This window comes from Acartia tonsa, chromosome 15, assembly GCF_053477335.1.
Source record: "Acartia tonsa isolate MP-2025a chromosome 15, ASM5347733v1, whole genome shotgun sequence".
In the NCBI taxonomy this organism is placed as follows: Eukaryota; Metazoa; Arthropoda; class Copepoda; order Calanoida; family Acartiidae; genus Acartia; species Acartia tonsa.
The window spans coordinates 16,203,461-16,217,128 of record NC_137274.1 but is presented as its reverse complement, the minus strand read 5'-3'; the positions used below and the strand labels follow the sequence as shown (position 1 = coordinate 16,217,128).

The window sequence follows — 13,668 nt, the reverse complement described above, 5'->3', positions numbered from 1 at the left end:
CACCACGACCGAAACAGAACAGATATCGTTATAAAATCAACTTTTGCCAACATATAATTACTAAGGTTAAAAAGTCATAAAGTCACAACTGGGGTTCCTTGCAAGAAAAACTTAAATATCAATAAAAATCTTAGAAAAGTGGTGTTATGACTGTTTGACAGTTTGAATGCTCCCAGGCTGATTTTATGGTCAATTTTTGTCTGGCTTTTACTATAGGCATATAACATGAATATCATGGCTTCTATTACAGCTAGATACCTCTAGATTATTTTGGTAAATCCTTGAGCAATAATAAACTTCTGTGAATAGTAAGCTCATGACAGTTTGACCACTCCTTGACTGATTTTTGACCAATTTTCTATTTCCTACCAGTAATTATGCCGTTTGTAAGCTTCTAGCTCCCGAATTTTAAAACAGTTCTAGACCATCCATTTTTTATGTAGTCTTTTATTGTGACCAGAAACAGATAAAAATATTGATTGGCTCCGCCAATCGCCGTTTTACCAACTGCCTAATATGGCGGTTTCTGTTATTTGTTTTTATGGCAATGGCCAGAAATAAAAATTTTGTTATGAAAATTAAAAGTTCCACCTAAAATTTGGTAACTCTAGCTTTAAAATTGGCCGCTCTATAAAAAGTAATTTCAAAAATACACATGAACCACCAGAAAAAAATGTCTCTATCTGTAACAGGAGCCGATTCTATTAAGGTGCTATTGGGGCCCGATCTGTAGGGGTTAATTATTTATTAGTTCCATTAGGGTATGTAAATAATACAAATATTCTTCAAGGTTAAGCATTCCTATGCCTAGTATAAATTGATATTATATATGGAAATAATCTAAGAGTAAAAGTTTTTTTAAGAGCTGCCCTATTAGGGAAAGTTTGATTCTAAGTTTCTGAAAAGTTGAAAGATTAAATTAGGCTTTAGTCCATAAAAATCAGATAAGTTTTTTTAATTACTGAAAAAGGTATTTGAATAAGAAAAACTGATTTTTTTTCTCTTCCACTGTGCATTGTAAACCAGAGAATAGGATTTTGTGTTTGTTTAATGCTATAGTAGATATATATTATTTTTTTAAATACAATATATATTCTTTATATTGCTAGGTGAAACTCCACTGTATGAAGCAGGAATAAATGGTCATGTTGAAGTAGTTGAGAGTTTAATTAGCAATGGTGCTAATGTCAGCCTATATTATGACCTCTATTCATATTGTAAATATAAGAATTATTATATAATTTTAGCTTATAATAGTTGGACTTCAAATGTTTTCATTCCTAATTACAAAATTATTTTCAATTTAAAATCAAATCAAAATCGAATGAGTACTATATTCATTACATATTTTACTATGAAAATGGAAGCTAAGTTACTCCCTATTATACTTACAGTATTATTTCAGACCAACAAACACTGCTAGCTCGTCTAAGTTTAGACCATCCCTTTTCAACCAAACTAGAGGTTGCCAAGCTACTGATAGAAGGCGGAGCAGATCCAAATATAGGGCAAGCCCTGCCCCCACGTAAGACAATATCAATTTTATATAGTATACCTAAATCTTAAAAATTACAATTTACAATTTTCAATTTAGACACACTCATAAACAAATTTAACCCCCCCCCCCCCCCCCGCTGGGGGGAATTGAATTTGATAATTGAATTATTTTATTTTAGATTAAAAAAGAAAAAGTAAAAAAAATCTAAATTTTTTTTGGTGGGGAGATAGTTTATTTCTAGGGGCGATTTCTCTTGGGAGAGTGGTGGTACCCTCCCCCAAAATAGAACCTATGAGAAGCTACCCAATTTGATAAGCGGTTAGTAAGAACCTTTGGTACAAATAGACAGACACATAGACATCCTGTTTCTTTATTATAAGGATATATTTTTTTTACAATTTACAGTCATATCAAGAAAGTCAACTCCTATGAATATTGCAATCGAAAGACATCGATTGGATGATACATCTACATCTCTGTGGATTAACTTTTTTCTTGAAAATGGTGCAAATGTAGAAGGACTTAAAGGTATAATAATGTACAATTGTACTGTTCAATTTTCCTTATTGTTTCTTGTACTTATTATGTGTACAATAGTACTTTTAGTTTTTTTTGGCGAAGTGCAATATTTTTCATACCATAGTGTCCATTTTTTTTAGCTAATAGTACATTTAGATTTTTTTTTACTAAGTACTGAATTATTCTCTAGTATATATCACTAGTGGTTTCGTCCCTAGCCTCTAGGGAACGTGAAAGGGGTAGGAAATTAGCCTAAAACCATTCAAAAAGCTTCGTTTCAGTCAGTCACAAACATCTTTCTTCAGGGTTAATATGAACCCATTAAATAGGCGTGCAAATTATAGAGATGCTTCACTTGTAAGTCACAATTACAGTGGGTTCCAACTATGCACAAGTATACTCAACAAATACTAACTAACTTACCTGTCCAAGATAGGCCAGGTATATCAAAATAGGATTAACCACTTTCCCCTGTTTAATGTATTTTGGGGTTAGGCTTAATTTACAAATGGTCAAAGTTGAATATATAATATGTACTCTGTTTAGGTCTGTTTCCAGACAATGGTACCCCATTGACAGGGGCTAGTCGAAATGGAAATATTGTTGCAGCCAAAATTCTCCTGGAATATGGAGCTAATGTTAACTACCAATCTCTTAAATCAGGTAAAAATACTTGAAAAAATAGTTTTTTTTTATAGTAAACAGAAGTGAAGGTGAATATTTTTTAGTTAAAAAGATATTATATCATAGTTTGCAGTAACTTCAACTTTTGCTTTTAAACCTGAATTTCTTTGTTTCAGGATATACGGTTCTAATGTCTGCAATGTTTGATAGTCGTGTGAGTATTAGCAGAGTACAATCCGTAACTCAATTATTACTTGATAATGGTGCAAGGATAGATGATGTTGATGTTTATGGTAGGCATAATTTTTAATACTTGATTTAATAATCTAAGTGATAATATATTCAGTAATATTTGATAATACTTTGTATATAAATTGGTTCCACGACAAACGTAAGAGTCCCAAACGTCAGAGTGGAAAAACATCAGAGTGGACAAACGCAAGAGTCCCAAACGTCAGAGTGGGACAAACGTCAGAGTGGGACAAACATCAGAGTGGACAAACGCAGGATTTTTGGGACAAACGTCAGAGTGGACATTTTATAAGTAAAACGTATGAGTCTCGATTTTATAATCATTAAAGCGCTGCGGCTAGGTAGGCCAGGGTGCTGAGTGCTGCAGCCAGAGTCATTTTCTTTATGATTAGGTTAGGTTAGGTTATAGGCTAGGGGGCCGAGCGCCCGCGGCTAGGCAGGCTAGGGGGCCGAGCGCTGCGGCTAGGTAGGCCAGGGTGCTGAGTGCTGCAGCCAGAGTCATTTTCTTTATGATTAGGTTAGGTTAGGTTATAGGCTAGGGGGCCGAGCGCCCGCGGCTAGGCAGGCTAGGGGGCCTAACTGTCTATTTTTTGTCATATAATTAAAATAGCATAGACTCTGATGTTTTACTTAAGCAATGTCCACTCTGACGTTTGTCCCACTCTGACGTTTGTCCCACTCTGACGTTTGGGACTCTTGCGTTTGGGACTCTTGCGTTTGGGACTCTTGCGTTTGTCCACTCTGACGTTTGGGACTCTTACGTTTGGGGTAGGACCTATAAATTATTTGATTTAAATAACTATTAGATAAAATTTACTTTAAAGAAGGTTTGATTTAAACATTCTTATAATAGGAGGTAATGCTTTACATGTTTTAACCAAATATCATGGCGATACCCACCATACAATTGTAAAATTGCTTTTGGAAAATGGAATCAGTTATAGGTTGAAAAATAACAGAGGTAAGTTTGAAAAGAAATATTTTTATAATCTGCTTGCATGTAGTCATTCTATTATTGTGGAGGTGAAAGTGAAGAAAAAATAATCAAATTAGAATATCAGTCTAAATAGGTTTTTAATTTTAAAACCAAAATTTTGGGTTTGAACATTTTTTTCTGATACCTGGGCGGAAACCTGCACTTGATTAATATAAGTATAAGACAGATGTGGATGATTTATCTCAAATCTAAAAATCGTTTGGCGACCACAAATACAAATGTATAGCTATTTGTGAATGGGAGTCAAAGGTTATTGAATCAGAACCTTGAGGAGTAGAATCAGGAACTTTTGTCCTGTTCATAGCATGAGAAAATCTAAAAAAACCTCTACAAATTGAACAATTCTCCATAAACCCTAAAAAATGGTGTTTTTTTTTAGACATTTCTAAGGCTAGGAAGGAGATATTTTGAAACGTACAAAAGATCCTGATTATACTCATAAAGGCCATTTCCAGTTCTGATCCAAGAATTTTTTTATTCCAATTCACAAATGGCTATACACAATTGTAAGTTTGGTCGCCAGCAATTTTTAGTCTTAAGATAAATTTTAAAGGAAGCCTGCAAGAAATACAGCGCTCTAACTGCTGAAAGACTGCCACAAGTAGACCCCATACACAAAATTTGAAGCCTCAAGCTTCAATAACAAAAAAGTTACGGACCTTCTAAAACGGCATTTTGTGTTACATGAATTTTTTGAAAGAAAATCAATGCTTCTATGAAAATTTTTAAAAATTAACTACGTTGCCGAGAAGCAAAATTAAAATCCCATCTTTGTCATATTTTTAGGTTGCCAGTAACCATACATATTTTATTTAGCATTTGAGTTATAATTTTCATGTATAGCCGAGAAAAAATTCATTATTTTTTACATCAAATTGATAGAGCTTAGCAATACCGTTAACATCCCTACTTTCACGCTAGGTGGTGATGTGTATCTGAAGCTGTAGTTTTTTAACCAAAAAGATTATGTCGACGAATTAGAACAAAAATATAATTATTTTTTTAAAACTCCAAAGGTTAATTTTCAACAAAAAAAACTTATTTGATATTTAATTTCGTCGACTTTAATATTATACAAAGAATATCTAAAAAAAAAACACGATAATATTTACAGAACAGCAGACAGATTCAGTATGGCGTCACTCGTAAACATAACAGATACCTTCAACATTTTAAAATTGTGATAAAGTAATTTTATTTTAGTTGATAAGTAAATATTTCTACTTAAAAATTACTGGGTTGCTATAATAGGGAGGGAGAGGACAACATACTTTTATAAATTTGGTAGTTTTATAATTTAATTTCTTATATTAGTGATCGATCGATGCTGGTACTTTTTGTAGGAAAAATAAATTTTTAATTTATTGTTTTTTTTAAGTGTACTTAAATTTCTCCTTAAAGCCTACACTTGGTAAGCAAATAGAATTATGAATAAGATTTCTGGATAGAAAAATATTTCATAAACAAATCATTTTTTAAAAATCGATTAACTCTTATTCTCTATATAAAAATCGCCCATTAGGTATGTTGTTAAAAATTCTAGCTTAACATCTACTTATTAAGTTAGATATGGAAGGCAGGGGGGGGGGGGGGGGTTGAGTAGGAGAGGGGGATATACTTTACGAGGAGTTGGGGAGTGAAATTATCTTTATTTAAAATTATTTTTGTCGCTGTTGTCTTATTATCAGGTCTCTCTCGCAGCAGTGCCATATGTACCCTGTTTGCGCGTAAGTTACGCTTTTTTGACCTAATTTTTGACAAATGTAAATAGAGGGAAAGCAAGGTACTTAAAAGTAAAAGGATAACTGTCTGTGTTTTTGTGTACTGAAGGATCTCGCTAACCACTGAACTGTTATGGTTCTCCTTTAAATTGTAGCTGCTTATAGGTTTTGGAAGGTTTGTTACTATATTTGGGGAAGGTATTACCACCCTCCTGACTTCTCCCCCCCGCCCCCCCCCCCTAAAAAAAACATTTTTAACTTTTCACAAACACCCCCTCCCTCAAGAGCCACTAGGGGCGTACCCGCTAGTGTAATTCTTATTTTAAGATAGTTTAGCAACCCCTCCCCCCCTTAAACCACTTTACCTTTTTTCCATTCCTCCTCCCCTTTTCCCCTTTCCCCCCAAAAAATGTACACGTTAAGGTCCAATGTACACCTATCTAGTACACTTACATCTGAAAAAAATCTGGCAACTATGGTCTCTCGGCGATTGCTAATACACGTATTCATTACGATAAAAGATTTATCAAAAAATCTTTGTAGAAGAAAAACAATTTGGTGTTGAAGAGATTTTTTTTTTTTTTGTGAGCACATACCTAATGTTTTAAATTAACACTAGCGGCTATACCCCCTAGCATCTAGGGGTCTAGAAAAATAGCTTAAAACTATCCAAGACTTAAATCCTAAAATAAAATTGCCCAAAATCATCATAGGACCCATGTGAAGCTTACCTAAAATAGTGAATCCAATCGGTTCAACAGTTCTTGAGTTCTTAAGCTTCAGACAAGAAACCCTTACTACTTTTTAAAATAGGAGGACCTACTAAGATCCTGCACTAATAATATTAAAATTTTACAGATTTTTCTAGAATATGAATAAATCAATGCGTTTATCTTCAGAGAATGTATTTAGAGGTAGGTAGAAATAATTAGTCTTTTTGGGTCATGGAAAGAAATCAAAGTTGTGGGTTTCATCGTATTTTCACGGTAGCTTTTGAAAGGTCATTTTATGTTAGGTTAGGTTAAGTAAATGTTGATGATTGCCCCGCAGGGCTAGAGCCCCCCGCAGGGGCTAGAAATATGAGAAAAGCTACTGTGAAAATACGACGAAGCCTTCAACTTCGTTTTCTTTCCATGATCCGTCTTTTTTCTGAAGCAAAGCTACTTGGTATTTCATGTATGTCCGCCCGTCTGGGAGAAAAGATGTTTGCTTAATGTAAATATCATAGCTGCTATTTAAGATAGGCGTCTAAAACTTTAGTGAATATTCCCTATAAGTTTATAAGTAACTTGGTCTGTCAGTCCATCAGTAATTCTTGGACATTCATTATTTTTTTATGAAAAATTTTATTTACTCCACTGCTACCTTTTCTGATAGATGTCTGCTTTTACGATGAACATATGATTTTCTCTGTATCTTATTTGGTCTGTCTGTCAGTCTGTTCATAATTCTCTTGGCATTTGATTTATTTTGAAAAAAAATGATTATTTCAACTGCTATTCTAGATAAATAGCTGATTTTTTTGGTTAGGTAAAGATTTTCCTTTCCTACTTTATTAATCACTAGCGGCTACGCCCCTAGAGGCCTCTAGGGGCACTTGAGGAGAGAGTTAAATTTAATAATTAAATTTCTTATTATTTTAGATTTTAAAAGAAAAAGTAAAAATAAATTTTGGGGTGGGCGAAAAATTTTTTTTTTGGGAGGGGGTTGCTCCCCCCCCCCTCATTTTTCATTTTAATAAAAAAAATATAAAAAAAAATTTTTGGGGGGGGGGGATTTTTCATTTTTTGGGGGGGTTGGGGGTGTCCCACCCCCCAAAAAAATTAGTTATAAACCTTCCCGGGACCTATGAGAAGCTACCCTGTTAAGGAGAACCCGATCGGTTCAGCGGTTAGCAAGATCCTTCGGTACAGACACACAGACACACAGATACACAGATACCCAGATATACAGACATCCTGTTACTTTAGTATAAGGATATGGTCTGTCAGTCCATTTGTATTGTCTACAGGAGAAAAAAATACTAATAGTGTGTATTGATGAAATCCGGAAAAGGGGGTCAAAAATTAAATCAACTTTCCTTGTCTTTAGTAAGTTTTTGATCTAATATCTTTTTTTGCACTTTATACTTACTACCTTTTCAATGTTTAATTTCATTCAGACAAAGAAAATCCAGGCCCAGTAATGACAGGAAGAAAATAATATGTTTATTAAGGTAATATTATAACGCATGTTTAAAAATGCCTCTTTCTGCCCCTCCATCCCATCCCCCGCGATCAACAAATATGCCCCCCCCCCTCCAAGCAAAATGTCCTAATGTTCTCGCAAGCTCAAGGATGCATTAAGACAGAGAAAAACTTAACCTAAACTTTTTTGTTATCGCTTCACCACACAATAAGACAGAATACTGTTCAAATAATATTAAAATTGATAATTTATTTCTCGCATCATATTATAAACAGCTTTCCGCGGATATAGTATGTACAATTATGAGATTAAATCCAGTTTTTTTTAGCCCCGAGGTGCCTGAGGGCTAAAAAAATGGTTTTAATCTTATAATTGTACATACTATATCCGCGGAAAGCTGGATATAATACGATGCTAGACATAGCTTTTTCGTATGGACAAGAACCGGTTCTTATCCACCGGATTCGAATGAATACGAGAAAACAAATTAATTTTTAAAAGATTGTGCGCTTCGTATGTCAAATAACAAGTCCATTTCAAAAAGGATAAACATTTTTTTTCTTCAAAACTGTAAGTCAGTCTATATATATACATATATCACTATTGAACCTGTGGCTGTGGCGTAACACCTGCTCATTGTCGCGAAGGTGATAGGTTCCAATCTCAATAAAACACTGCTTCATAACTAAAGATGTTAAAAATAGTTCCTACAGCTGCTATGCCAGGTGCGCAACATAAATAGTTAGAGTAGGGAGAATACCATGCAAAGTTACAATTTCTAGACAAAGGTCGTGCAATCAAAGAGTTGGTTGTTTAATGGACGTTACCTTACTTAATACACTGGGCATGCGCGTTAGATTACCATGTGCAATTGAGTGCATTGCATTGCAATTCAAACTCAGATTATGTTTAAAAAGCCCAAAAACTAAAAATAAAATAGCATAACACCATCCCAGGCTAGGCTCAAAACATAAGATAATGGAGAACCCAATCAGTTAAGTAGCTATCGAAATCTTAAGCTACAGACGAAATAATGTACTTCGTTATATAATAGGATATCAAATGATGTTTAGGCTACCTAAGTATCTTTGGGAGAGAGCGGGTACGGTGTGACACGATTAGGAACCAAAACTAAAAGTCAAAGGAACCTAAAAAGAGTTACAGCACTGTATAATGTCCTTGCAGTATGTTCAAAGAGACCCCCCACCCCTCCCACTGACAATGTGCTTTGTACGCCACAGGGTGAAACAGCCACTGTCCTCAAACCCGAAATTTAAAAAAAAATACCTAGCTTGTCTCAACTGAATAAAAATTGTCAGTTTTAATAAGACATAGTACCTAAATAAAAAAAACCCTTAACTTCAGCGTTCTTATCCTGTTTTCAAATCTTAAATCACATAACTCTATGGTTACTTAGCATTTGTGAACTCTTACTTTTTCTCCTATGATTTTAGCAAAAGGGAGGGGGCGAAAGTGACAATTTTTGAAACCAAAACTAAAAGTTAAAGGAACCCAACTAAAAAAAGAGTTACAGGTCTGACATTTTGCATGGCAGTTGCTTTTTAGGGGTACAATATGGAACTGTAAAGAAACGGCGTCGCAACCGCCGAAAACCGCCGAGAAAAGGCAAAAAAAAATTCGGCGGGAAACGGCGGTTTTTGGCGGTTTCTTCGCAGTTCCATATTTTACCCCTATAAAGCAACTGCCATGCAAAGTCTCAGACCTGTAACTCTTTTTTTTTAGTTGAGTTCCTTTGTTTACTTTTAGTTTTGGTTTCAAAAAGTGTCACTTTCGCCTCCCCCCTTTACAATAAGATTTGGGAAGGATTAATATTATCATTAAGCTTTTTACTCATATGTCACTGATTCCCCCCAAATTGTTTTTAAATTATTGTTATGTTTTAGTAACAAGAAATAAGGGTCCATGGTTGTGCAATGTGACTCAAATCAGCTGGCTGTAGCCAAATGAGAATGCCTTGCGTTTGTATAAGCAAAGCATCCCCCAAGGTAAGTCATTTTTAATAGCACAGCTACTCCTAAAGAGGACTATGCACGAATTAGAACAAGTGATTCTAAGCACCTTCCAGCAATGATTCTCAGTATTTTATGTTTAATATTTGGATTATTGACTAAAAATTAGGTTTCACCATGGTTTTATATAAAAAAAACTTTGTCACTTTGAAATTATAAACATTTAATGATAAAATCTCGTTAAATGTTTTATTGAGTTCAAACTGTTGTTTCAAAAGCTTTGACACATAAGTATTAGGTATTTCGAGAGAAAAAAAGTATATTTAAAAAATGGGTTTGTAACTTGTATTATTGTAAACAGTTTAGTAAATGTACGTTTGCAATTTACAGCATTTGATGATTTTTGCCGTGTTATTTTATTTTGTCCTTTAAACTCAACAAAGCATTTGATGATATTGAACAAAAAATGCTTAACATTTAAAAAAATCATACCTATAAAACCATGGTCGATAAACCAAATATTAGACTTAAACCTAGTATATTCACAAAAAAAATACCAAGGATCAATGCTGGAAGCTGTCTAGAATCATTAAATCTCGTTCGTGCATAGTCCCTTTTTGAGTTTGTGGCTGGACATAATAACAGTCTCGACTCATTCTGTTTGACAGACACAGATACACATATTACTGTTCATATATTTTAGAAAGCAAAGCTTTTCTATAATTAGGGTTGGTCGGTCCGTCCGGAACGGATAGCTTTTTCATTAATTTAGGCATGTTAGAATTGTCCTATTGATTTCAAAGTTTGCATGGTGATTTCTGTAGTAGTTAGGTACGATTTAGAAAACGTAGCAACTCTATAATCATAACCAAAATGTCTGTTGATTTTTTTACTTTTTTAACAACTTCTTTGTGATTTAGTTATCCAATTGCTCTTATTTTTGGGATTCTGATTCCTGGGACGACATAGTACAATATTACAAGCGAAGCATTATCAAGTCCTAAAAATGTAGGGATGTCCATAAACATTATCCTGTCTCAAGCAGTTTTTCAACTTTACTTACAATTTAAAGGAGGGGTTGGGGGGGGGGGGGTGGGTGGCGGATGTGCCACTTTTTTAAACCAAAAGTAAAACGCGCATGATCTCAGCCCACAAAAGAGTTACAGCCATAAATTCAGCACAGCAGCTGCTTTTGTGAATAACAATATGGAACGACGAAAACCGCCGAAATTTTTTTGCCTTTTTTCGCTAAATTAAACAGTTCTCAATCATCTGAGATAAACTTTTTTTCTCATTAAAATTCTCTTATATATTCACGTGACACTTGTAATATTTAATACATGTCTACAGTCAATAGGTATAAAAAAAAATGTAAAGTGTCAAGTGAAAATATGAGGGAAACCAGAAAAAAAAAGTTTATCTCAGATGATTGAAAATTGTTCCACCGCCGTTTCTTCCCAGTTCTATATCAAGCAACTGCTATGCTGAATTTTAAAGCTGTAAATATTTCATAGGCGGAGATCATGCGCGTTATACTTTTGGTTTCAAAAAGTAGCACATCCCCCCCCCCCCCATCTTTTATATTCTGATTATGTCTGTTTGTCCTACCATTTCAGAGCTTCGCTTTTATGGATAAAGTCATTCTTGTTTTTAATTAAAATGCCAACAGATTTGCTTTATTTGGTAGAAACTAGTAGTATAAATAAGGGGGGAGGCGAATGTGCCACTTTTTGAAACCAAAAGTAAATGTGCATAATCTCAGCCCATAAAAGAGTTATAACTCTAAAATTCGGCACGCAGTTGCTTTTTTGGAGAACAATATGGAACTGTGAAGAAACGGAAGCGGATCCGCCGCTCCCGCCGCAAACCGCCGAATTTTTTTAAAGCCTTTTTTTCGCCGAATTTATTTTAATTGTCTATTATGACGAGAAAAGGCAAAAGAATTCGGCGGGAGCGGCGGTTTCGCCGCCGTTTCTTCACGGTTCCATATTATTCAACACAAAAGCAACTGTTGTCAGAATTTTAGAGCTGTAACTCTTTCATGGGCTGAGATCATGCACGTTTTACTTTTGGTTTCAAAAAGTGGCACATCCGCCTCCCCGCTTTTGATCTACAAAAGGGGTAATTTTGTTTACTATGATTAGAGGAATAAGTCAATTTATCGTCCATTGTCTTATTTCCTTAGATCCAAGATTAATTATGTATCACTATCCATCGATTACTTCAATGAATTAATATTTTAGGTTGTAGTGAAGAAATGGCTGGTTAAAGTGGACCAATAATGTCGATGATGAGAGACCCAAATCAAACAAGGGCATAAGTTTTAAGCCCAGAAAAAAAACAATATATTTTACCTATTCAAGTTTTGCTTCGAAACTGATGAATATCCGGTGGATTAGAACCGGTTCTCACCCATACTCAAAAATCATGTACAGCATCATATTATCCTTTCCAGTTTTCTACGAATATAAAAATGTACAATCATAAGATTAAAAACTAATTTTTTTACATCCGCAGAAAGCTTTTTTAATACGATGCAATACCTTTTTACTTATCTACTTATGTTTCTTATATTGTAACAGCTATTAGAAAAAAAGGTTAAAGTTCTAGTGTTGAACCACAGATAAATATTTAAGAAAAATGAATCATTCAGTGGCGTGCACATAAATTCACAAGGGGGGGGGGGTTTGAACCAAAAGGGAATGAAAAAATGGTAAGGCAGGTTTTCCTGATTCTTATTTTAAGGGGGGTGTTGACATTCCTCTTCATCCCCTAATGCACACCACTGGATTAGTTTATCATTAGTATTGTTATTAAAGTTTATTTAAAATCACGCATGTAACTAAATAATTTAATAAGACTTCCAATAAAATACTTTCAAAGTATTTTCCATAACTATAACTGTTGAAATACTATAATTTTTTGTCTTGATTTTTATTGCATAATTAAGATTTTGTTTAAATGTTTAGTTTCAACTATAATTACCTAATGTATAATATTAATCAAAAATAAAATATAGTTTAGTATGTATTTTGCAATTTTTGATATCATATATTATAAGCGAAGCTTTTTCTATAATTTGAATTGGTCCATCCGTCAATATATCTTTCGTACATCCTGTAAATTTAAACAGGTTACAATTGTCCTATTGATTCCAAACTTTGCATGGTGGTTCCTGTAGTAATTATTTACGATTTAGAAAGCGAAGCAACTCTGTAATCGTTACTAGAATGTCCGTAAGACCATTTTAAACATGTTACTTTTAACTTTTTAACAACAAAGGGGGGGGGGGGGTAAAATGTGGTGACTGGTACTAGCCACGACATACAAGCAATTTTATTTTGGGTGCTTCTTCCTTAGTTTTACAGATAATTGGTTGTGTCAATAATTACCCCAAGTTTTGGTATATTTAAAGAACACGGCGGCGGGACTGCCGTTCACCGCCATTTTCCGCCGCCGCTAAAAATATTTTTATTGCATTTCTCGCCGAATTAGACAATTTGGAATCATTTGAGACCATGTCATTTTTTCAAAAAATTTACCACTTACAAATCTTCGTTTATCAAAGTATATCTTAAATTCAGTGCTTCTCCTGTGCTTTTAAAGATATTGAAACAAAATCTTTTTAGGTTGGTCAGTTTAATATTGTTGAATAAAAAAAGGCGATGGTACCACTACTCTCGCCGTCTTCTGCCACCTGAAAAAATTTCTTTTGCATTTCTCACTGAATTAGGCAATTTGGAATCATTTGAGACCATGTTATTTTTCCCCTTACAAGCAACTGGCCCTGCGGGGACTTTCAAATTCTCGTTTATCATGGTATATCTTAAATTCAGTGCTTCTCCTATGCTTTTAAAGATATTAAAACGCCGCCGTTTTTAGATATCAAAACTTGTGGTA

The 13,668-nt window shown here is 34.3% G+C and overlaps 2 protein-coding genes and 1 long non-coding RNA gene across 7 annotated transcripts in view; 2 read left to right on the top strand and 1 right to left on the bottom strand.

Moving 5' to 3' along the window:
* Nucleotides 1-13,668, top strand: part of LOC145307470 (uncharacterized) — a 32,493-nt gene that overhangs the window by 7,589 nt on the left and 11,236 nt on the right. For all 4 annotated transcript variants that reach the window (XM_080149913.1, XM_080149912.1, XM_080149914.1 and 1 more), the window contains 6 exons: nucleotides 1,110-1,217; nucleotides 1,406-1,525; nucleotides 1,904-2,026; nucleotides 2,564-2,680; nucleotides 2,818-2,934; nucleotides 3,747-3,854. In XM_080149913.1, coding sequence (XP_080006039.1) covers nucleotides 1,110-1,217; nucleotides 1,406-1,525; nucleotides 1,904-2,026; nucleotides 2,564-2,680; nucleotides 2,818-2,934; nucleotides 3,747-3,854 — 693 coding nt within the window. The remainder of the gene's footprint in view (nucleotides 1-1,109; nucleotides 1,218-1,405; nucleotides 1,526-1,903; nucleotides 2,027-2,563; nucleotides 2,681-2,817; nucleotides 2,935-3,746; nucleotides 3,855-13,668) is intronic.
* LOC145307471 (uncharacterized) overlaps nucleotides 1-13,668 on the bottom strand; it is a 200,207-nt gene that overhangs the window by 185,355 nt on the left and 1,184 nt on the right. The window lies entirely within an intron of this gene.
* Nucleotides 4,748-12,798, top strand: LOC145307472 (uncharacterized). The gene is made up of 4 exons (XR_013875486.1): nucleotides 4,748-6,525; nucleotides 7,773-7,826; nucleotides 9,703-9,804; nucleotides 12,012-12,798. It is a non-coding gene; the product is annotated as an uncharacterized LOC145307472 (long non-coding RNA).